Genomic DNA, 23,479 nt, shown 5'->3' on the forward strand with positions numbered 1-23,479 from the left:
ATTTCGGCCACATGCCTTATGATAGGACTTTGTTTGTACTCAACATTTTAGAAGTAAATTCATTCATGTATTTTAAATACTTTTGAGCACTCAGAACTTTATTTAATTACTAATTAAAGGTGTTCTGAGTGCTCAAAATTTTAAATGTTCTGAGCACTCAGAACACTGTTAATTAGTAGAAAAATGTCTGATGAAATAAATGCATTTCTAGTGGAGTTGGCATTCTATTAAGTCCAAATAAACACATAGACATGTGGCGCAACAAAACTATTCACAACAACAATCCCAAATATCCAGTCTTTAAGATTGAGTTATTTCTTTTCTCAATAACTAGAAATATTATTCCGATTTATTCGTTCAATCCCATATAACAGATCTTTCCAGTCGTTACCCAATTCATAGGTTTTGCTATTACAGTAAGCGCCCATGCTTTTATTGTAAGCGCCCACACACACACACGCACACACACTGATGATGCGAATATTTCTTTCAACTGGAAGTTCCGAAATAAGAATGAAATTTCTCGTAGTTTGCATCAAACATTACCTGTTGTAGTCTTAAGAAGAAGACAACAGGTATTTCAAGGTGTCCAAGATCCCACAGTTTGTGGGGTCCATTACAGAACGTATGGGCACAGCTGTGTTGTTTACATATTAAGTTGATGGCACATCGAAGCCGGATGATGATGTTTCCTACGGAAAAGGTACTTTACGTAACGTGCACATATGCAGAAGAACAAAAGCAAGAGAGAAAGAAGAAGTAAACGATGTTTTCTGATGCGTGCTTTTGCAAGACACCTTTTATACACTCGTGAAAAATGTGTCGCCTGATGCTTTGTGGGCATTTTCTTTGTGCAGAGGGAGTTTCTAAACTAATGCCCCATCTTTAGAATGAGTTTTAGAAACGTTAAAACAATGGGTGGAGTGCAAAGTATCGGAAGAGAAGAACTAAAGTAATTACGGTTGTCAAACACCGCTGTTGTTTATGTAAGAAAATCTTACGTTTTTTTTTTCTTCGTTTAATTCTTTTGTATAGAAAATAAAGGGAAGTTATTAAAGGAAACGAAACGTGAGTAAAGGATTGTTGCTAAAGTCGACTGGCATAATAAAAGATGAAGAAATGATTTGTGTGTGTATCAATACGCTAAGATAGCGACACATATTCCTGCAGATGTGATTTGATGGTTACTTTCGCACTTTATATACCTATAGTGTTCATCCATCAACTATCTGCTTCTGAATGTTTCTAGTATTGAATTACAAACACAGACACGAACTACGTAACGAGGCCTACAGAATTAATATACTGCAAAGCTATATTTCATTGATGAGTAAATCTAATTGGATGACATTATTGCGTCAGAAGTAACAAGCCAACAATCACCAGAATGACTGCAAACGATCCTTGGTTATATATTGTATAGAAATGGGAACTCTGATCATATTATATTAACGTTACAGCTTTTAATGGGATGATATGGAAAGCAAATGTACAAAGAGCAGCATCCAAAAAAATGTCTTATCAGTAACTTTCTGTGATGGCAACGAAGACTTCCCTAGACTACGAACCTCATCGTAGATTGGTTTCCAACGTCATTTATTGATAACTGAATACATTCCGGGGGTTCTGCCAATTAATAAATTCAGGTCTAGTAATTTCCTACATTTAAATCACTTCCCCCTTTTTACCCACCCCTTCATAGAGACTTCCCTCTTGTCACGCTAGCGACCTACAAATCACCGACCGAAGCGGGGATGGGAAAGTAGGGGGGGGGGTGTAATGGATTAGTTTTTTTGAGGTAATAGTTAAAAAGAGAGGGCACTTAACGATCTGACGTCACTGTAAGGTCTAAAAGTTGGCAACTGCGGACATACACACACACACACGCACTGTTAAAAAAATGTCCAGAGGGTGGTGACTGTTACCGACTAGTTCAGCGTCACTTTCAGGGAGAAGATTTCGACGCTCTTCTCTCGTTGGAATGCACAGATAGGGGCAGGTCAGTGACCGGTCGTCGTCCCACCTGAATGATATCGGACGGACGAGTCGTATCGATTTCAACCTGGGCTTGTAGGTGTGGCGGAAGCTCGTGGTACACCGCAGCTGGCACAGCCTCTGAATGAGAAAAAAAAAAAGAAAAAAAATGAGTTAAGTACTAGGCTTTTAGCTCAAAGAATAAAAAAAAAATGTTCAAAGAAATGATAAAAGATAGCTAAACATCATGCTTGGATTAAAATGATCTGTGTATATTACTGAGTTAAAAATCAGCTATAGTTTCTCTTATTGTATATTTATGTATATCAATGAGAGGGAAAAACAATCTTCAAATAGTAAGTAGTGCATGCATTTAAATCCATGATATTAACTACAGGCAGGTAATTACAATACCTCGAAACTGAATTATTTTATCTTCACCATGCGCTCTTAACTAGGCTCATCGAAAAATACTGTGACAAAATTTTTTAAATTTTAAATTTATCTTAATTAATAAATTAAGATATTTATCTTAATTAATAAATTTATTAATTTATTAATTAATAAATTAATAAATTAATAAATTTAATTTAAATAAATTTAAATTAAATTTATTTAAATTATTAATTTAAATTTTATAAATATATCAATATTTCGCGTTATCGAAAGTCTATTTGCAAGAGAAGAGGAAGTTAAACATCCCAGTTACATCATTGTACACAGTAAAAGATATACAGTTTATGGAATGTAGCATAACTATAGTTATACATAACTATACAACATGACATTTCCCACAACTGTTTTTCTGTGCGTTGCTGTATTATCCGGGAAAAATTTTTTGAAGGTTTAGGTCCAACTTTTTCAGTTTTTGTTTTTTTATTGCGACTAATCCAGTCTCCTACTGACCTACCACGCACACACATTTATATCCACCGGGTCTCATAGCTTTAGCAGCTTCAGCTGTAATTCTGTAATTTTTATTTGAAAAAAAAAAAATGTTGTGTTGCGTATTAATACAAGATGTAGACTTTAAAAGCAACGAAATTGATTTTTAAGAAAAAAAAAAGTTCGTAAAATATTTTTAATAACGCGTTTGGATAATCATTTCGTGACACTGCTTTTAATATTCTGTTTGTTTTCCATCAATATGCTAATATTGTAAACATCATCGACGATGATCTCCTCATGAATAATTTATTCGAATATTTCGTTGTTTAACTATCCCCCGAGCGTTTAAAAGAAAGTCAAGTAAACATCGAATCCTTAGTCGCGAAGTTACTTTCGTAATAGCTTATCTCGAGCATCAAGGATGGTAATGTTAGGATGTCACACTGAAACTGCTTCGTAGTCTTCACAAACAACATTTTTTTCAATTCTAGAAAGCGCGTTTTTTTTTTCCCTTCCTCCTTTTCATGGTTTGTTCCTATTTCTCTGGTTCACGTATAACAGTTTACGATTTCCTGGAAGTAATGCTCAAAACTAAGATAAATTCCACAAGACGGTACGAAATCATTATGCAAAACGCGTTCACGCTATCCACTAAGATTCCTTCTTGAATTTCACTGTCGTCATGGGTAACATCCGGCGAATTATTTGATTGAGAAAAGCTTAGATCTCTGTGAAACGCAAGGTAAAAGGTAGGGGAGGGGGAAAGTAAGAGTTGCTTGCAGAGTGTGTGTCGAATTAAATACCCTTATTCCACTTGATTTATCCAGTAGCGAGGTCTTTCTCAAACTTGACGTGAAATAGTTCTGAGGTGCGGTAAACTAGAAAATAATTTTTATTTTCAAGATATAACATACGCAATCAAAGTCGTCTAAAAAAATAACAACAGCAGTTAGAAAATGTCATTGTCTATTTCTTGTTTCGATCTTGACATCAATGTTATTATCATTATTATTATTTTATTATTTTTTTTTGCGTATAATGCCTCTTTTATGTTTCACGGACTGGAATTTTTCGTCATGGAAGCATGATTTAACAAATATTTCTGTTATTTGCATGTTATACAAGCATGACTAAACGTGCGTTTGATTTTTTTATGATAATCTTTCGCATTAGAGGTTGTTACCACTGGAATTTCATCTGTAGAATTATACTATTTAGGAACATACATAAAAGAGAAACTATACCAAAAAAGAAGCAACTGACAAAATGGATGAAGTGGAAGAAAAAATTGCTCTTTCTTTGGAGTTGAACTGTGAAGATGTGTTGGGCATTGAAGTTTTGTGAGCTTGAAATGGTGAGAAGCTAGGAAAGTGGCTTTTTTTTTGTGTCGATAACGATGCAATCTATTGGTCTGAATAAAATAGGTGGAAACATGGTCGAATAAACGGAGTAAGTTTTTGGAAAGGGACCAGAAAACGAGAATGCTATTTGGTCATACGCAAGTTTCATTGCAAACGTTTGGATAAGAAGACTGAAACTAAGGAAATCGAGTATGAAAATCATAACGATCATCCCACTGAGATTCATACGATGTCAGATAACACACGAATGGGACTGGATGGAGCTTCAGTCTTTTGAAAATCAGCGCATCAGCCAGAATAATAATGTAGTGGCGCATTCATGCAGGACCAGAGCTGTAACATCGACCAAAGACAGTCCAGCATCGACCAAAGACAGAGCAGATACCCCAAACTAAGAGTTTAGTTTGGAGTATCTGCTCCGTTCTCCACTCTCAAATATTTACATTAATTATCTCGCTAATGTTAATACTGCCTGTTATCAATTTCTATTTTCTTTCTTTTGATTCGTTCTCTTTTATGCGCAGACCCGAAAATATTTGGTGCCACGCAGAGAGTGCAGGAAATGACATCTGGTGCAAACCATTGTTGGAAGGAACGTGGAGAATTCATTGAATGCCAGTGAATGACACGTGGCTTGAAATTTCTCGCTTTGTAGTCAATGGATCGCGGTATGAGAGAGCTCGCTCGCGAATAACTCGAGGTTTGGTAAAAATGAGTTACTAAAAGCTAATTAATACAAATATTTTTCGTGCATGCACTCATTTTAATAATAAACCAGGAGTTTTTTCATCTGTTAATAGCTCTTGCATAGGAATGGATAAAATTCTACGCTATTATTTGAATGGACGGTGCCATGAATGTATTTCTAGAGAACTGTTTGTTTATTCAAAGCAGAACACATAAGAGACTTATGAATTTCCTGCCGGAGATCACAGAAATGCAAAATTATCTTTAATCTTACTGGGAATTTTATGATTAACATACACGGCGTTTCAAGTGTTGTTCATTTACGTAGTCCCAAGTAATAAATATCAGAAAAGAAGTTTAAAACAGTATGAAAATGACGGAAGGCAATGATAAAAAAGTATACTTTGCAATCTTTTTACTCATTGGCGTCATTTATCATAATTAAACAACTAAGAGCAGTTTCAGATAGGTTTTAGGTTAGGACAAGTGTTATTATTAATAGTTGAATAAACCCATCCAACTACAGCGGAGGAATAGCATACGTATGGACTGGAAGAAGAGTTGGTAAAGTGAAACACTTAAACTACTTACCGTTACACCTGTAGACAAGATCAGACCAGATGATAGCTTCTTGTGAGAAGCAGAACACTCCAAGGCGTCCGCCTTTCAATCTGCTATCAAACACATTGCCAGAATCTGCTACCATCTTTTCTCCCTCGAAAATTCGAAGTCTGAAAATATGAAGAAAACGTTTTCGGTTAGCACAACAGAATAGCTTCTGGAAAGGGCAACGTAATTATGTTCAAGTAGTTTTATGTGCAGTTATGAATGCTATACACAATCTTAAAGTTGTCATGGTGAACTCCAGTAAGTATCATTAAGAAAAATACGTCGTTCGTTCAAATGGTGTTTTTTCAAACGGATTCTAGTAATACTTCATAAGAATACGTCAAAAATAAGTCCCTATGAATGGATGTTAAAAACTGCACAAATTTATTGTTAATTTTTTTCAAAGAAATGTGTCAATTTGGTCTAAAATCAGATAATTCAACTTCGTTGGAATAAGAATCCAAAAATACGCTGTTTTTTTTTTTTTTATTACTGAAGTTGTTTTTGGATTGTTATTCCAACTAAGTTGAATTATGTGATTTTAGACCAAATTTACGGAATAAAGATGGCGGACGATTTCTAGTAAGGCACAAGAGAACAACGATATTCTTTTATTGTTTACATATCAGTCAAGCCAAATCATTTAAAACATCACCTGAGGGGGGGGGGGTTATGAAGTTAAAAGGCGCCTGATTTGACATTCAATTGGATGGGATTGAAGGTTTTGTGTTCTGTCTCCTTGAAAATGAAACTAAGCATTGAAAATTTCTTATGTAAATCAGCGAAACAGGGAAAAAGACGCAGATAAAATTTTACTTTAAAAAGCTTTCTGCTGAAAATAAGACGTTGAAACCTAACTCTGACCCTATGAATATTCATAATGCGAAAAACCAGATGATTGTTGACTATCAGTTCTTACATACGTGGCGCCCCCTGTGGTAGGTATTTATTTCGAAGGTTCCCACTAATGAATGAAATGATAACAAACATTTTTGCAAATATTTTGAATATTCCAACTATTCATCTCATTATTAAAGTTAATCAGTAAATCTGTCTATTGATTTTACATAACTCTTATATCAGAGGTCTCCAGTCTATTTCTTTCTGTCTTTCTTTCTTTCAAACACGTTTCCTACGTGTGTGCGATCGAAAAGGAAGGGAGTTATTGCAGAAGAAATTGCCGGAACGAGAATGGATAATTGATTAGTGATAACTGAAAGTAACATGTGTGACATTAATAAATTCAAGTGGCATGTGGGTGAGGATGGTTCTCGTAAGGTTCTTGAGACTCATGACTTAGCCTTCCTCAAGATAACTCCAGAATTTATCAAACGGCAGTTTGCTTCTAGTTCTGCGTTATCAGCATAGATCCTTCTAAGATTCTTATTTCCATACACACTAGAAAATAAAATAAATACCCTAGAGAAGAGAATTAATGGTAGAAAAAGAAACGTTACATTCACAGTTCGTCAGTTTTCGAAAACGTACTTTCATAAAATTTACTTAATAATAATAATAATAATAATAATTAATAATAATAATAATGGATTGTAGAAGAAAACAGAGAAGTTATGAAATGTTTTTACATATCAATACCAGAAAAACGAGGTTTTAGAAAGCGTATGCATTTACTTTGGAAACAAAAATTCCCAGAATTTGCAATAACAGAACAAAGACTTATGGACCAAAAGAATTTCATTTTCCGTAACAAAATATTTACTGAACTTGAGCTGCAAGAGTTATGTAATAAACCACCAACTCTAGTAACAGCAAATCATCAGGAGGTAGCTATATCAAACTTTGGAATTCAACTCAGTAAGCATCAAGCTGACGACATACCTCAGAATGTTTTGACAGAAGGGCAGTGTAAAATGAAGTCAGGGATATTGGAACATATGAACTCCATAAATGACCGTAGAAGACTACCACTATTAAAAGCGTTACATAAATCTAAGTTAAAAAGCTTCTCTTAGACGCAAATGCTGTAATTGAAACCATCACAACCAACAGTATAAACGAAACAAATCAGCTCCTATACAGCACAGCCTATATCATTACAGTGAAGCTTGGTTGCAAAACGCAAGAGCAAAAGCCGAGGATGAAACAATCTGCACCATGGAAAATCCTGTTAGAACGAAAAGTCAACAAACTTCGAGCTGATCTCAGCAACTTAAAGAGTTTTAAAGAGAGACTGCTGAAAAACAATAACATAAAAATAAACGGATAACACGTAATTTGGCCAAAGTTACCGAAGAGCTAAAACAAAGAATTACAGTGACTGTACAGAAAATTAAGAGACATGAAGCAAGAATAAGCCAATATGTACAAAATATGCAATTTTGACAGAACAAACGTCAGTTTTTTCAGTCTCCCCCAGAGAAATACAAATGCAAACAATCATTCACTAGAAAAAGAAGAAACAAAACTCAAATTGTGGAAGTCAATTTGGGATAATCCTATTGAACATAATAAAGATGCCTCATGGATTAAGGAAGTAGAATCAAAAATGAAACAAAAACAAATGCAAAATGTCATGATCACTAAAGAAATGGTCAGTGCTCAAGCTAGAAAATTAAAAAACTGGAGTGCACCTGGCAAAGACGAACTACATGGATTTTGGTTAGAGCATCTAACCAGTCTACATGATCGAATGGCAAAACAATTTAATTATTTGTTGCAGTTAGGCTTAGTGGAAGACTGGATGTTATCTGGGCGCACTTTTCTCCTCACGAAAGATAAGGGTGCAGACCCAAGTAACTATCATCCAATAACATGCCTACCAACTATGCTTAAGCTGTTCACTGCAATCATAGCAAATTCCACACACCAGTACTTATCAGATAATCAGATCATCCGATTGAACAAAAAGGCAATTTTCAAAAATCTAGAGGAACAAAAGACCAGATCCTTATTAATAAAATGATTCTCAAAAACTCAAAAAGACGAAAAATTAACGTAAACATGGCATGGGTAGACTATAGAAAGCATTCGATTCCCTCCCACACTTCTGGATCCTAAAATCACTACAAATATTTGGAATTAGCAAAAACATTCGTTCCTTTCTGGCTTCTGCTATGAAATCATGGAAAACAACTTTAGTAGTGAATAACGAACGATTTATGGATATCAGGATTAAAACTTGGAATTTGGTGATTGCTCCAAATGTTGAAGAGCACCATTGCTCTTCAACATTTCTTTGATACCTTTGTCTATGATTCTGAAGAAAACAAAACTAGGATATGAAATTCTTAAATGTAATTTTAAAATTTCCCATCTGTTGTATATGGATGACTTGAAGTTATATGAAAAATAGGCCCATCAAATTGGCTCTTTACTGAACACAGTTTGTATTTTTAGTCAGGACATCAAAATAGAATTTGGTTTAGATAAATGCGCAATTTTATCTATTAAATGAGGAAAAATTAATAACACTAGCAATTTTAATTTTGATCAAGAGAAATATATAAAATCAATTTCAGCTGACGAACACTATAAATGCCTAGGAATATTAGGCAATCAGAATATATCAAAAGAGTTAGAAATATTCTGAACAAAATTAAATGGATTAAACGCAATTAGAGCAATGAATTCTTGGGCTATACCAATGATCCGATACACAGCTGGCATAATAGATTGGACAAAAGAAAACTTGGATAAACTGGACTGCAAAACTAGAAAATTAATAACTATGCATCATGTATTACTTCGACGAAGAGATGTTGACCGGTTGTACCTACCGAGGAGAATAGGTGGACGGGGTCTGCTGCAAGTGAGATAGACTGTGGAAGAAGAAGAAATTGCTTTAAAAAGTTACATCGACAATAGCTCTGAGCCAATGCTTCGAGCAATTACACAAGAGGGCCTTCTAAAAGCAACAGGAAAAAAAAATCGATTATAAAAAGGAACAACAAAATAACTGATATGTGCGCTGGAAAAATAAACCTTTGCATTACCAATTTCTTCGAGATACTGAGGACAGAATTGACGTGAACAAGACGTGGCAATGGCTACAATATGATATATTAAAAAAGAAACAGAAGGATTTACTCCAGCAACTCAAAAACAGACATTATAAACTAATGCAACGAAAACAAAAGTTTGAACATCAATAATAATAACAGCAAATGCAGATTATGCGATCAGAAAGATGAGACTGTAGAACATCTAATCATGTCTGCAGCAAGATAGCTCAAACTGACTACAAATACCGCCATGATCAAGTGGCCAAAATAATTCATTTTCATGTATTTTCCTTCTGATAACTGGTGGCAGCATAAAATAGAGACAGTATTGGAAAACGAAACAGCAAAATTTCTCTGGGACTTTAGAATACAAACTGATCAGCATTTGAAACACAATTTAAAACATCATAATTATCGAACATCGACAAGTTTGGATTATGGATATCGCTGTACCCGGCGATAACAACATTAACAACAAAGAACTGGAAAAAATTACTAAATATCGACGTTGGCCGACTGTGGCTTAAACACACCAAAGTCACCCCGATAGTTATCGATGCACTTGGTGCAACTTCAAAGACGCTATGCAACTATTTACAGCAATTAAACATTAACGAAGTGACCCCATATGACCTACAAAAAACAGCATTACTTGAAACAGTACATATTTTACGACGCTACCTGACGGACTATTCTCAGATTCTTGGGTGGAAACTGAATTGTTCTGTATCATCAGTGAAATTTTTATTTATACGATATCTTGTTTTGACTGTGTATCAATTATGTGAATAAAATAAAACAATAAAACAATAGTCCCACCCCACCAGATCAATTTTGTAATGCCAAAGCTGGAAAAATCGAACCTCTCCACTTCATAGATAGTAGCATTTGAAAAAAAAGGTAATAAAAATCTGTATTAATATCCGAATTTCCAAAAATAAATCACTAAATAAAAACAATGTCGTGAACTGAAAAAAAGTCAGAGGCACGAGAATTTGCTAAAACATCTATTTATAAGAAAAACATGACAGTGTCAGGAAATACCATTTCAGTGTAATTTTCTACAGTACTCACTTTGCCATTATAAAAAAAATGAAGAAAAAAAAAAGTGAAACAAATCGCCATCATTCATTTTACAATCAAGTAGCATCCCCTGGCTTCAGTCATCGCGAAATTGTTCAGCTATTCGATGTTGACTTGGACTCTGTATACATACGAGCGGAAAGAACGACTATAATGTCTAAAGCCTAAAAGCTTGCCCATTATCTTGTGTTCAGATCCCCCCCCCTCCATTTCTTCTTGTTTCAGTCACTAATGCTTCCCCATTCCGGCTAATAATAGCAGTTTCCCATTAGATACAAAATTATTGTACTCTTGTCTGTCTCTGCGGACAAATCTTGCTTGCAGACTCACTTACTCTCTGTTTCCATCTCTAACAATGCCTATCAAATTTCACATTCCATAGGATTCATTTGTCTTCAACCCCCTTAGGCCATAGATTTAAATTATGCGATGGAGCGTATGGAATTCGCGTTTCTATCGAACTCTTTCTTTGTGCAGACGCAGGGAGGGAGGGGGGGGGGGAAAGAGAACCTTTTCTGCAGGGCCTGATGATCGAATAAACTTGCCAATGTAATAAATATTCAGTAAAAATAATAAGAACAAACGGTCTTCATTTCTTACTCAAGACTCCGCCGAGAGCTACAGACGTGGATTTTAAAACGATCGTCACTTTACAGTTGACTCTCTGGAGAAACTTCTGTTATCTGAAACGGCCATTAATGTTTCACTAGGAAAACTACAGAGCACTTTCGATGAGATTTAGACAGCACTGTGGTGTTCGCAAGCACGAAATTTTACGATATTCACTTGCTACGTGCTTGCTCACAAATTCTTGAAACTCATTGCGTGGTGTGTGTACGCCATAAATACATAATGCATCGGGTCCCACATACACCAGCAGGAGACATGAAAGTTTCCTAATTTCAGACAAAAAATGTTGTCTCTTATGCAAACAGCTTCTTCTTTTTGTATGTTGGGTACGATTTTTATAGCTTTCAAATATTTTGTGTACTGACAATGTTATAGAAAAAGTTCGCTGATGAGTCTGGAACTAAGTGGATGAAACGAGGCTTTACGTACGATGTAATTTTTCATTAACATTAAGCTTCGAGATTTTTGTTCGGAAATAGAAGTTTTTATTTTATTATCTTTTAATTTAATTTTATTATTATTTTTTGATTTTTATTTATTTATTTTGCAAACAGTGTTACTTGTCAGATGTAAAAAGTTATCGATAGAGGGCACTTGTGTCGCATTGTTAAAACAGTAATGGAGAATGAAAGCTATTATTATTATTATTATTATTATTATTTTATACTATGACAATTTTCTTATGTTTTATTTAAAAAAAAAACTGGGACTATACTCTAAAAGGCGACCCTGTAAAAAAAAAACAAATTTATTTGAAGATACTTTTTGGGTAAGAGCAGGAATACTTGTACAAGGTATACACAAAGCAATACCAAGTGATTCTATAAATTCATTTTTATGGATGTTTCTTCCCTGCATTTTGCTAACCTTCTTAAGGCATTATCAGCAAATTACTATCACTCATTCTACTCCAAGATCAAATATTGTTTGGACTCCATATGTTGAGAATTACAGTTAAGAAAGTACCTTATTTCCGTGTCTTAAGATCTTCACAATCATGCAGTTAATAAGAGCTAAAAAATGCGATGTTTTGGTATTCTATGACAACCAAAATATCGCTGTTTATGCAATTGGAGTATGTTTTGCAGTAATTTTGAATGCCAGTGCTAGACGAAGGACGTGTAAACACTATTTTGCTATATTGTCTTTGCAATTGTTGTCTGAGAAGAAGGTGCTTGAATACAGCTGTCTAAACGTGTTTTTGTGTTTCTTTTAATTTTTCCTCCCAAAAGATCCTCGAACAACTTACATAAACCTATCAACCGTATAGACGCGAGTGAGTAGAAGTAAGAAACGATGTGGGTGTTAGAAAAGAGGGCGTGAAGCGTCTATTGTACATCAACGAAACGCAACAAATGACAACAAACAAATGTTTAACGAAGATGCCGTTGGCATCTGTGAAAGACAGCATGAATAATTTCTTGTTTACTCAGAAAATACTTTTTTCCCCTTAAGGAGCAACGGTTAGGAAAAAAAAAAAAAATCCGCTTAACGCAATTTACATAGCGCTTGTTTCCTGATGAGTTCATTGAACTCGATGCAGTAGTGTCAGTCACTAGGGACTTTGCACAAGTTTTCTGCTGCTATTCCTAACCACCCTTATACACACGAGACTTATCTGGCAGTTTTCATAACGATAAATAATGAAAAAGAATGAAAATCTAAGAAAGAAGGTACGTGCCCAGTCGATGGCCAAAAATGTCGTCATGTTAACACACCATTAGATAGAAATCACAATGGAGTTGACTGTTCAAAAAAACTGGCTACAAGAAAATACGGTTTGCTTGCATTGCTAATTAACTCTGGAGTTTGTGTGTGTGTGTGTGTGTGCGCGCGCGCGTGAGTGAGAGAGCGAGAGAGTGAGAGGATGAATAGAGTAGTTAGGAATAGGAGCAACATTATATGTATATTACAGCGAACAAACCATATGCAAATAACTACTCATTAAAAAATGATCACACACTAACTGACCGATTATTTATTTACCTGATAAGGCCTATGAGAGGTCTATGAAGCAGTAACCATCGATAAGCTACTTTCTCTTTCCATCCTGCATTCCTAGGATCTCTCCACAGCAAAGTTACCTGCCGAGAAATAGGACTGCTATTACCTAGAGTAGCATTATGGGAAACCTTAGCACATCTATACATTTAAATTGGAAAGACGGGTTATAATCGTTTATATTGATATCATTTAGAATTAAATATTTCTTTGCATAAAAAAGAGATGACTTTTAAGAAACAAATGCACCAACTTTGGCAACATAATCTGGAAGTGATCGCAAACTCACCTGGTTTGCCGTATCCCCAGTGTGCCATAGGGCGTTCCGCATCATCTGACCCGGACCGGTGGATGAGGTAACCAGTTTCAATTGAATTCCGGGTTCGGCCACAGCTCGGAAAGGAGTTGCTTGCCAGTAGGTCTGAGTTTTCTTTTTCCACATTACCGTATAGAAATTGGAGTTATCTTGGTAGCTGAAAAGGCAATGTTAAGTATTAAAAATGTATAAAAGAGCAATGAAAAAAATTATTACGATCAATCGCATACATACACAAAATCTGCCAAATGTGATTGGTTTCAAAAATTCAGATCTAATTTCGGAGTTTTTAGCAAACATTTTTTAAGGGTAGTAAAATAAAAATTTTATATTAAAGTAAAATTCTAATACAAACCAAAACATAATACTTATTAAACATTTAGACGATTAAAAATGTTTACATTTTAATTTTAATAATATCTTTATTGGAAAGTTAATAAAAATAATTACAATACCCCATACTCACCAACACAAGTATAGAAGATCGGGAAGATAATAGGAATAATGAAGGTCTCTTTTAGTGCAAATAAACGAAATATTACAAAGATAAAATCTCTGTGTGTGTGTGTGTGTGTGTGTGTTAGAACTTGGTTGGGTTGGGATGAGTTGGTGGTTAGAAGTGTGATCGAAATATCTGCGAATATGAAGTCAGTATTTTTTGTCGGGTAATGTGCAGTTTGCTAGTTTGCCTGTTTTCCTAAATTAAAATTCCCCACCAACCTCTATTAAACCACGCACTTTCTTATAAACAAAGTGTCAAAATCAATGCACTGTGTGCAACTTGCACCATCGCATTCCAATTATAAATAAGTTGGAATGCAATGTGATGGTGCAAGATGCATACAGTGCCATGATTTAGACACTTTGTTTGTCCATAACAATGTCCCTGCACTGGTATGATGATCTGTCACGTGCCTCACCAAGCTTGGGTTACATCTTTGTAAATGCCAAGTTCTACTAGAGCGTACTGTCGTTAGATAATATATAGTCCACCCGAATTTTTTTTTAAAAAAGCTAATTAAGTTGATATATATATTATCCCTTAACAGTGACTTTTCTAATTATCTCCGAGAAATAACCATGTATGATAACGAATGGCTCTTCGTATAAAACTTGGGATCTTCCTTATTTATTTTTCTTGAATTTTTAACCAGTTAGTGACAGAATATTATTGATGTTGAGCTACAGGCTTTGTGCTATTTTATTAAGTTGCAAATACTGGGATTTAGCAGTCAACAGATTTATAATTATTCTTGTTAGGTGTTGAATCACTCATAACATGAAAATCTTCCACTGCAGTTAATTTTTCATCGGTTCCATGTAAATATATCGTTCCTTTAGAACGTAAATCGATCACGCATTTATTTTGTTGGAATAAATTGATAAATATTTTGTTGTTAACGTGAATCTCTGCTAATCTCATATACCCAATAGGGGAATAATAACAATGTCACTTGACTGATTTTGGTTTATATTTGTTTCATAAAATGATAAGAGAACCATTTTGAGGACTTTTCATGTGAAGGTGGGTTGTCCGGCCTCATACTGAGGTGGGAATGATTTTCATGCCACAATACAAGCAAATCGGCTAAAACAATAATTACCAGATACATGCGTCACATAGCCTTATTTACTTAATTAATTTTAAGACACTCAGACGTTAGTTCACGCACCAAAGGCATAACTACCAAATAGAAGCTCCCGTAATTCGGGATTTCTGCTCGGTGTCTAATAAATCCAACAGTCTAATAAAGCCTCGACCACACATGCCAACACTATCGGCAAGTTTTTTTTCTAAGTTGGTACACCTGTCATAAGCACATGTGAAATTGCGTCATTCTATCAAGTAATTTGTTTTACACAGCTGTCCGAGGCAAAAGTGTTGTCTGTATCCCTTGAAATGGATAAAATTGAGTATCGTGCGGTAATAAAATTGTTTGTAAAAGAAGGTTTAACGCCAAAAGAAATTCATACGAAGTTCATAAAAGTTTATGGGCACTCTTCTGCTTCGTTTTCGACAATTAAGAAATTGGGCTTCTGAGTTTAAACATGGCCAAACCAGCCTTGAAGATGATCCACGTGAAGGACGTCCAAAAAAGTGTAACAACACCAGAAATCATTGATCAAGTGCACGATATGGTATTGGAATCTCAATACCATATCTCAATTTCAATACCATATTTGAAATCTCAGCAATTTCACCTTTGAAATTGCTGAGACTGTAGGCATTTAAAAAATAACGTGTAGGATATATTTTCATGACGAATTGCATATGAAAATGCTTTGCGCAAGATGGGTGCCGCGGCAGATGAAAAACGCGCTCGCATGAAAATCTCTGAACAGTGCTTAGAGCGTTTTAACAAGAATAAAACTGATCTTGTGGGTCGATTTATTACCCTTAAACACCTGAATCCAAACAGCAGTCAAAATAGTGGACAGAAGCCGGTTGATGAGACTATAGGCATTTCAAAAGAACGTGTAGTAAACGTTTTGCATGAAGAATTGCAAATGAAAACGTTTTGCGCAAGATGGGTGCTGCCCTTGCTCACAGCAGATCAAATATGAACTCGCATGAAAATCTCTGAACAGTGCTTGGAGCATTTTAACAAGAATAAAACAGATTTTGTGCATCCATTTATTACTATGGATGAGACTTGGATTCACCATTACACACCAGAATTCAAACAGCAGTCAAAACAGGTGGACAGAATCCGGTTGTTCAGCACCACAGAAGACAAAGTCAGTTCCATCAGCAGGAAAGGTAATGGCATCGGTGTTTTGGGATGCTAAAGGAATTTTGTTTATTAATTATCTTGACAGGGTAAAATAATAACTGGGGAATATTATTCTGATCTTTTAACCAGACTAGACGAAAAAATTCGTGAGAAAAGACCCGGTTTGCAGAAGAAAAAATAATCTTTCATCAGGACAATGCACCTGCCAACAATAGTGTTTTGGCAATGGGAAAATTAAGGGATCTGCACTATGAATTGTTGGAACATCCACCCTCTTCCCCAGATTTGACTCCCTCTGACTTCTATCTCTTCCCAAAATGAAAACACTTCCTCGCTGGTCAGCGTTTTTCTTCGAATCAAAAGGTGATTGCAGCTGTAGAGGGGTATTTTGCAGATCTTACTGAGAGTCACTACAGGGACGGGATAATGGCTCTGAAATAAATGTATTAGTCTTAAGGGAGATTATGTTGAAAATAAAAATAATTTTGAAATTATAAATTCGTTTTGTCATTGTTAGGCCGAGAACTTTTAATACTACTCTCGTACAGGTATTTTTTAGGTTGGTCTTTTTTTTTTTTTTTTGGACAATGGCAAGCCTATTAAAATATTCGTTGAATGATTCTCTTTTTTTCCCGAGTAAGCGTTCGCTTTTCCTAATATTTTCCTCCCATAACTAATGTGAGAAAACAGCGGCGAATCACGTGGTCTTCGGATATTATTTCTTGCTTTTATTGGTATCATTTCTAAAATAGTTTTAGAGCTGATAAGCTAAAAGTACTTCCTTGTACTTGCATACGCGGAAGTACTTTTAATAGGGTTCATGCGCGCATAAGTGTCTCCATTTCTTCACGACAGTTGCTCTCATCATCCGTTCTATGGACTGTCATATGCTAATCACATCAATAAATTACTCCTGAATGTTGCTTACGATGGTTGATTTTTATTACTCATTATTTGTGCCTCGCAGCTTCATTTGGACTAATCACACATTTTGTCTAATTGTCATTAATTGGTTAAGTTGGTTTCATATATCTTTTATGGAAAAATTATCTTAAGTATCACACTATCCGTTGATCGCAACCCCACTCTGACTAGATTACTAGCAGCTGTATTTCTGGCAAACTGAAAAATCATATCGCGCTAAGATGTCAATGTACACGTGGGTCACAACTGATACCCACCTGAACACAAATCCGACGTAGTCATCGTCAATCTCGGTATCTACGAAGAAAGTTCCTTCAAAGTCCACTCCAACAAAAGCTTGGAAACCTGAGAAATAAAAACAAGCCATCTCGTTAAGAAAATATTTGACAATTGTAGAGTTCATTTGTACACATATACGAATTATAAGGAGACAAATTAGTTGATTTAGATAACTAAAAAAGCAATACTCAGACTGAATCATTGTTTTAATGAGAAGATAATACATACCAACAGCAAGTCCTGGATCGCTGTTCATTGTTTGGACAATTTCGGCGCCCTGAAACATAAAGAATTCGTGTAATCGATCAATAACTGAGAGAGATAAAGAGGAGATTTTATATCCATTAATTTTATTACTAAACTTAAAAATTCTTTAACATATGGGTGGCATAGCAAACGTGCTAGAGACTATTTGATAAGAAATCTTCACAGTATCGTAAATTATACATCAAAAATGTTTATGAGCTAAAGGCCAGTGTGGAAATATTGTATGGTGGAGTAAACATAAGAAACTACGTTCGTTGAATACAAAACTTAGAAGTTCATTCGCGAACAAATTCTCGTATTTGCAGCGAGATTATGAAAGCTATTTCGCTGCTTTGATTTGCTAAAAAAAATAATAAAATTAAACTACACGTAAAGAGATGAAAAACATTCTTTACAGAGCCCGATACGATGAAGAATGAAACTGAAATTTCTAAGCGTGCTTTACCCTCTTTTTAGAATTCCACGAATGCATTAACTTTCTCTTGTTCGGCGATGTTTTTAGCTGTGAAAAGCAACTGCAAGAAGAATGATGACCAGGATGAGGAATGCAGCGACGTACGAGCATTTTTATTATTCACGGATGGGTTTTTTTTTATTCAAACGATTATTTTTTTAAGTAAAGAATTTAATTACTAAGAAATTATGAATATCTGATTTGAAATGCCAAAAGAAATGGGTTTTACTGAATTCCACAGGTGCTTCTTTAGTAACATCCATATGAATTGGCTCTCCTTTAGATTAACGGAAGCGGAAGTCAGATATTCAGTTTCATGACTTGCAATGCAAATAATTATAGAGTGACCGATGAATTAATTCGGAAATTTCACTGAGAACATCTGGAATTGTACAAAGTATTTAACAGATGAAACTGGAAAGGACTCTTTTCATCTTCTGGCATGCAGAATTCTAGTTTTTGGCCGTCACTCATATATATTTCATTGAAAGTCTTATATACGATTACTCTCTAACATTTTAATGTTTATTTTAATTAATTCCAGCTTATATTTTGTATAACAATTTTCGGACGATCATTCTTTTTAATTCTTCAGCAATCATTCAGCTGTTCTTGGGATTTTATTTTCCTCGGATTCTCTGGATTCCCTCAAGAACATACAAAGCATGTGAAAACCGACTTCGAACACACTTTCGTAGCGCCAACTTCATAATTCAGTACACAAAAGAATTTGATAATTTTGTGAAGTCCATACCACAACTTAAAGGACGAAATAACATTACTCATACTAAATACTTATCCCATTGAGATTCGAAACTTAAGACTGTACAAAATTAGTTATATGATTTAATAATTATATAACTCTGTAATTATACACCCTCTGTCCAAAAAGAAACCGAACTTTTCGAAAATAGAAGAAACTACTGACGTCACCTGTTGTATCTTTTTGTTGTCCAAAGTGGCAACCTTCGTTAATGTTGTGTCAACTGTTTGTGACATTTGTTCATTAGAAGCCGAGTTAAGTGCCAAGAGTGACTGTGTTTTGACGAAGTCACGATATTCATGCCAACAGCGACGAATTCTCGCTATCAATCGCTTCAAAACTTCGAGATAAAACTCACCATTGACCGTTTGGCCAGGCGGAACGAATCGTAGAAATAAATCAGCATTGTCTTTACTTTTGACTTCTCCAAGCGACTTTTATTCGGATTCCCCTCTTCTGGTGGTTTCCGCTCAGCACTCTGGCGCTTTGTTTCATACTCAAAACACCACGTTTCGTCACCAGTAACGATCGTTTCAAGGATGTTTGAGTCCTTACGAGTGGTTTTAATGAGGTCCTTGCAGTCTTCAATTCGATACATTTTTTGGTCGTCGGTCAACTTGTGGGGAATAAATTGCGAGTTCAATTTACGAAGGCCCAAACTTGCGGTCAAAATGTTGTGCACTGCAATGACCTCATTAAAAATTTGGAATCCCCAATTCATCTTCAATCAATCTCATGGATGATTTCGGGTTTTCTTTGATGAAATCACCCACTTTTTGGATGCTAACTTGGCTCAGTCCAGTTTTTGGACGGCCCGGCATTACCTCGTCCTCAAGCGTTTCACGACCACTTTGAAATCGCTTAAACCACTCGTAAACTTCAGTACGGGATACTCATTCATCACCGTATGCTTTTTGAAGCGTTTTATGCGTTTCGGTAAACCTTCTACCAATTTTAACACAAAAGTCAATCGCAGCTCTCTGTTTGAAACTCATTTTCCGACCGTTCGTCAAAACACACTGTCACTCTTAGCACTACAACTCGGCCTCTAATGAAACAAATGTCATAAACAGTTGACACAACGCTAATGAAGGTTGTTGCTTTCGACAACAAAAAAGATACAACAGGTGGCGACACTACTTTCTTCTATTTTCGAAAAGTTCGGTTTCATTTTGGACAGAGGGTGTATATATGATTATTAAACAGTATTTAGAGTATATTCCAGTGTCTTTAGAGTCTTAGCAAGCCATGAAGTTTTACCCCTGATGCGCATTATTCGAGAAAATGAGATTGGGGCATTTTGATTTATGGACGAAACGATAAAGCTCTGAGCGTATTGCATTTAAGTTTAATCACATTTATTCTTCTGGGTAATTTGTTTATTTTACAAGTTTCGTCCCGAATCTTTCCGGGACGAACAAAACCTGGAGCTTCCGTATTAGACTAGCTAACTCATCTTCATTTAAAAAAGTCATAACGTTTCTTATCTTCTTAGATGGAATTCGACCCTAGGTCTTTCCAACCAAAGAGAGTCTTCGTGAAATTTACTGAGGCTCTAGCAAGGCTGTGAAGCCAGTTAACTGTCTGTTAACTCCATAGGTTCCTCAGCGGGTTTGCTGAAAAGAAAAAAACTTAGGTACCTCCTTATGAGATTGACTAACTCCCATGCAGATAAAGAAAACACTAAACAAAAACCTTTTTTTAAAAATATTTTAATGTTGTCTTAGAAGGGATGCGAATCTGGGTATTGCTAATTGAAGGGCATCTTTGCGACTGCGCAATGGAGCAGGAACATTGGAGACTGTCCGGTAATGTTTACAATATAGTATATGATCTGTGAAGCATAAACTGTAAGAAACTGTGCAGATAAATAATGCTGTCCGTTTCGATATTCTTGGTCTTCAGTTCTGTGTACAATACTGCATTGTTTATGCATTATTATTATAGATTCATGCTGCGCCCAAATCAGTAACCTAGGTAACTAGGTAGCAATCTCCTTGAAACCTAGGTAACCATATGGGAAAATAGTTGCAAAGATCCAGCGGCAGTAACTAAACTGATAATTGGTCTGGCCTAAGAAACTGTGCATATGAAGATAGACTGAAGGAAATGAGAGTCTTCAGAGCACAGATAGAAGAAAGGAGATTAATAGAAACGTAAAATTAGTAAGTGTACTGCACGTCCACAGATGAGAGACCCTTCGACACTTCTGAGCATGGCAGAAGAAGGAGAATCCATTCCGATAATAGGGTAATCAATCCGATTTGTGGAATGAGTTTGTTTGCTATTACAGGTCGGAAAATTAGCTTTTTTTATGAACATTCTAGTTTTTAAAGTAGTAGCTATTTTGCTTGTACAACAGTTGGAAAATGTTACTAATACTACTACGAATACTACTAATATAAAGCACATGATTTCGCATGTTAGTGACAAATTCGTACATTCTTTATCTTTTTCTAGCTTTCAACACGAATTGACTATTCTTGGCAATCTGCCAGCCCAGGTTCTATGAACTGTGGGTGTACAATATCTTATAGTATAGACACAAATGAGAATTTGCAACTTATGGTGGAAGTAGCACTCGGGGTCCTTCCTGGAACATAGTTAGGAGTGTTGCAGGGAAGCACGTGAGATTCCAGTTTTTCTCCTGGAGTGTGGAATGGACTACCATTAGATATTGTTAGTTCGTTGGACTCCTTGGAGGTGAATTCATACCATTATTACTACTACTACTGATAATTTATTTATCTTTTCCGTGCATTTCATTCTTATTATTGCATTCTTCCAGTGAAGTGATTTAATTATACAGATGGCGACTTGTTGCTGATGAAATCAAAGTTTTTTCTTCCAAAGTTTAAAGTGATTGAGGTATGAACTGCAGCACCTACTCTTGTAGAAAAGTCACGTTTTAATCTTCATGGGAGAATTTGTTTTCTCTAATAAAACATAGCCGCACACTTCTGAGCACTTTTAAAATTAAATTTGAAATCAGCTAAATGCGCTGTTTTTACAGAGAAACATTTGCCAAAACAAGAACACAAGGTATTATCGCACGTGCAGAAACGAATCTGGGACACAACATAAGAGCCTCATTTACGTATAAAGTATATCATTTGCATCATTCATTGCATTCCATAGTAGTTAGAAAACAAAATTCAACGAAAGATTAGGATATAACAGCTCCAAGACCAATTATAGCGCGTTGATAAGAAATGTTAATAATAAATATCCTGGATTATCTTCTCATGTAAAAACACACGAATGGATCAATAGCGCAATAAGTAAGCACCATTTTCTTGGAGAGGAAAGAGAGAGATTCCCCCAAATGACAGTGTTATGTGCTCCAATGTAGACAACCCGTACAATTATGATTATAATTTCTGATAATTTTCCGAATTGTCTTGAAACAACACAGCCAAAATGACCATAATTTGACGTTAGAGCATCTAATACTTAAATACCATAGTTTATTTGAATTACGATATTATAGTTGGAATATTAACCCCATTTAATTACTGACAAGTGTCTGATTACAAACGTGTATTGAGGTAAACCGATCGTTTGTGGAGGTAATGAGGGTTTTTAGTGTGCGTCGGTAGAAACAGAACAGACGATTATCAAAAGTACAGAAACTGATGCAAGACGAAAATGATGAGGCACTGTTATCATCTCGGAAAGATTAAGTTATTAGCGAAAGTGTAGATTATATAAACGAGCTGATGCACAACATTTCTTTGCGGAACATTTCAGCGAACAACAGACCTCATGGACCAACTACTCGCTCCGCTTGGTGACTCAAAAAAAAAAAAAAATCACAAAAGGAACTTTAAAAATATTCAGAAAGAAGCAGCGAAGGCGTTAAACTCGCACAAAATTTTTCGCTGTCGAAGCCAGTCCAAAACAGATAGAGATAAACGAGGCCAACTGGAAGCATCGGTGCAGTGAGCATGCTTCAGCATATTTAACGAGCCGTGGCGAGAAGTCATAAAAGAGGACAAGCCGAATTCCTTGGGTGTAGTCACTAGCCAACCGAAATGCAGCGAACTATCTGTATATAGTTCGCTGCATTTTTCCCTCTTTGTTAAATATAATAACGTATGTGCATCGAATGCTTCGTATTAAATAGTATTAAGTACATTATTAATACAAGAGAACATTTTTAAGCATTTTAATATGAGTATTAATTTTTTCCTGAGAAACTAATATTTATGTACACTACGTAACAAAAAGTTGTGGAACATACGTGGATATAAACAGAACATGGAATAGTTATCTCTATCTTCAATAGAAATTACTATTAGGTAGTCTTAATTATGGCCTTAAACTTAACCTCAAAAAGACAAAAGTTATGGCATCATGTGAACTTAACGATTTTGAAGTAGTTGGGGAGAAAATGGAAGCGGTTAACAATTTTGTGCGCCTAGGATCCCGAATTGATAAAGATCGTTATTGTACCGAAGAAATTAGAAGAAGATTATTACTAGGAAAGAAAGTAATGACAAATTTAAGCAAGATCTTTAAAGATAAGGATATTAGCCTCACAACA

At 35.4% G+C, this 23,479-nt stretch overlaps 1 protein-coding gene across 2 annotated transcripts in view; it reads right to left on the reverse strand.

Annotated features, from left to right (window-relative positions):
• Positions 1 to 1,443: 1,443 nt before the first annotated feature.
• Positions 1,444 to 23,479, reverse strand: part of LOC150092957 (cartilage oligomeric matrix protein-like) — a 92,423-nt gene continuing 70,387 nt past the window's right edge. For both annotated transcript variants that reach the window (XM_090413404.1, XM_090413405.1), the window contains exons 20-25: positions 17,678 to 17,726; positions 17,428 to 17,515; positions 13,485 to 13,668; positions 13,181 to 13,278; positions 5,502 to 5,641; positions 1,444 to 2,115 (exon numbers count right to left, since the gene is read on the reverse strand). In XM_090413404.1, coding sequence (XP_090269530.1) covers positions 1,946 to 2,115; positions 5,502 to 5,641; positions 13,181 to 13,278; positions 13,485 to 13,668; positions 17,428 to 17,515; positions 17,678 to 17,726 — 729 coding nt within the window. In that variant the 3' untranslated portion in view covers positions 1,444 to 1,945. The remainder of the gene's footprint in view (positions 2,116 to 5,501; positions 5,642 to 13,180; positions 13,279 to 13,484; positions 13,669 to 17,427; positions 17,516 to 17,677; positions 17,727 to 23,479) is intronic.

The sequence above is a fragment of the Typopeltis vanoorti genome, chromosome 24, assembly GCF_054136105.1.
Source record: "Typopeltis vanoorti isolate ZY-2024b chromosome 24, IOZ_Tvanoo_1.0, whole genome shotgun sequence".
NCBI lineage: Eukaryota > Metazoa > Arthropoda > Arachnida > Uropygi > Thelyphonidae > Typopeltis > Typopeltis vanoorti.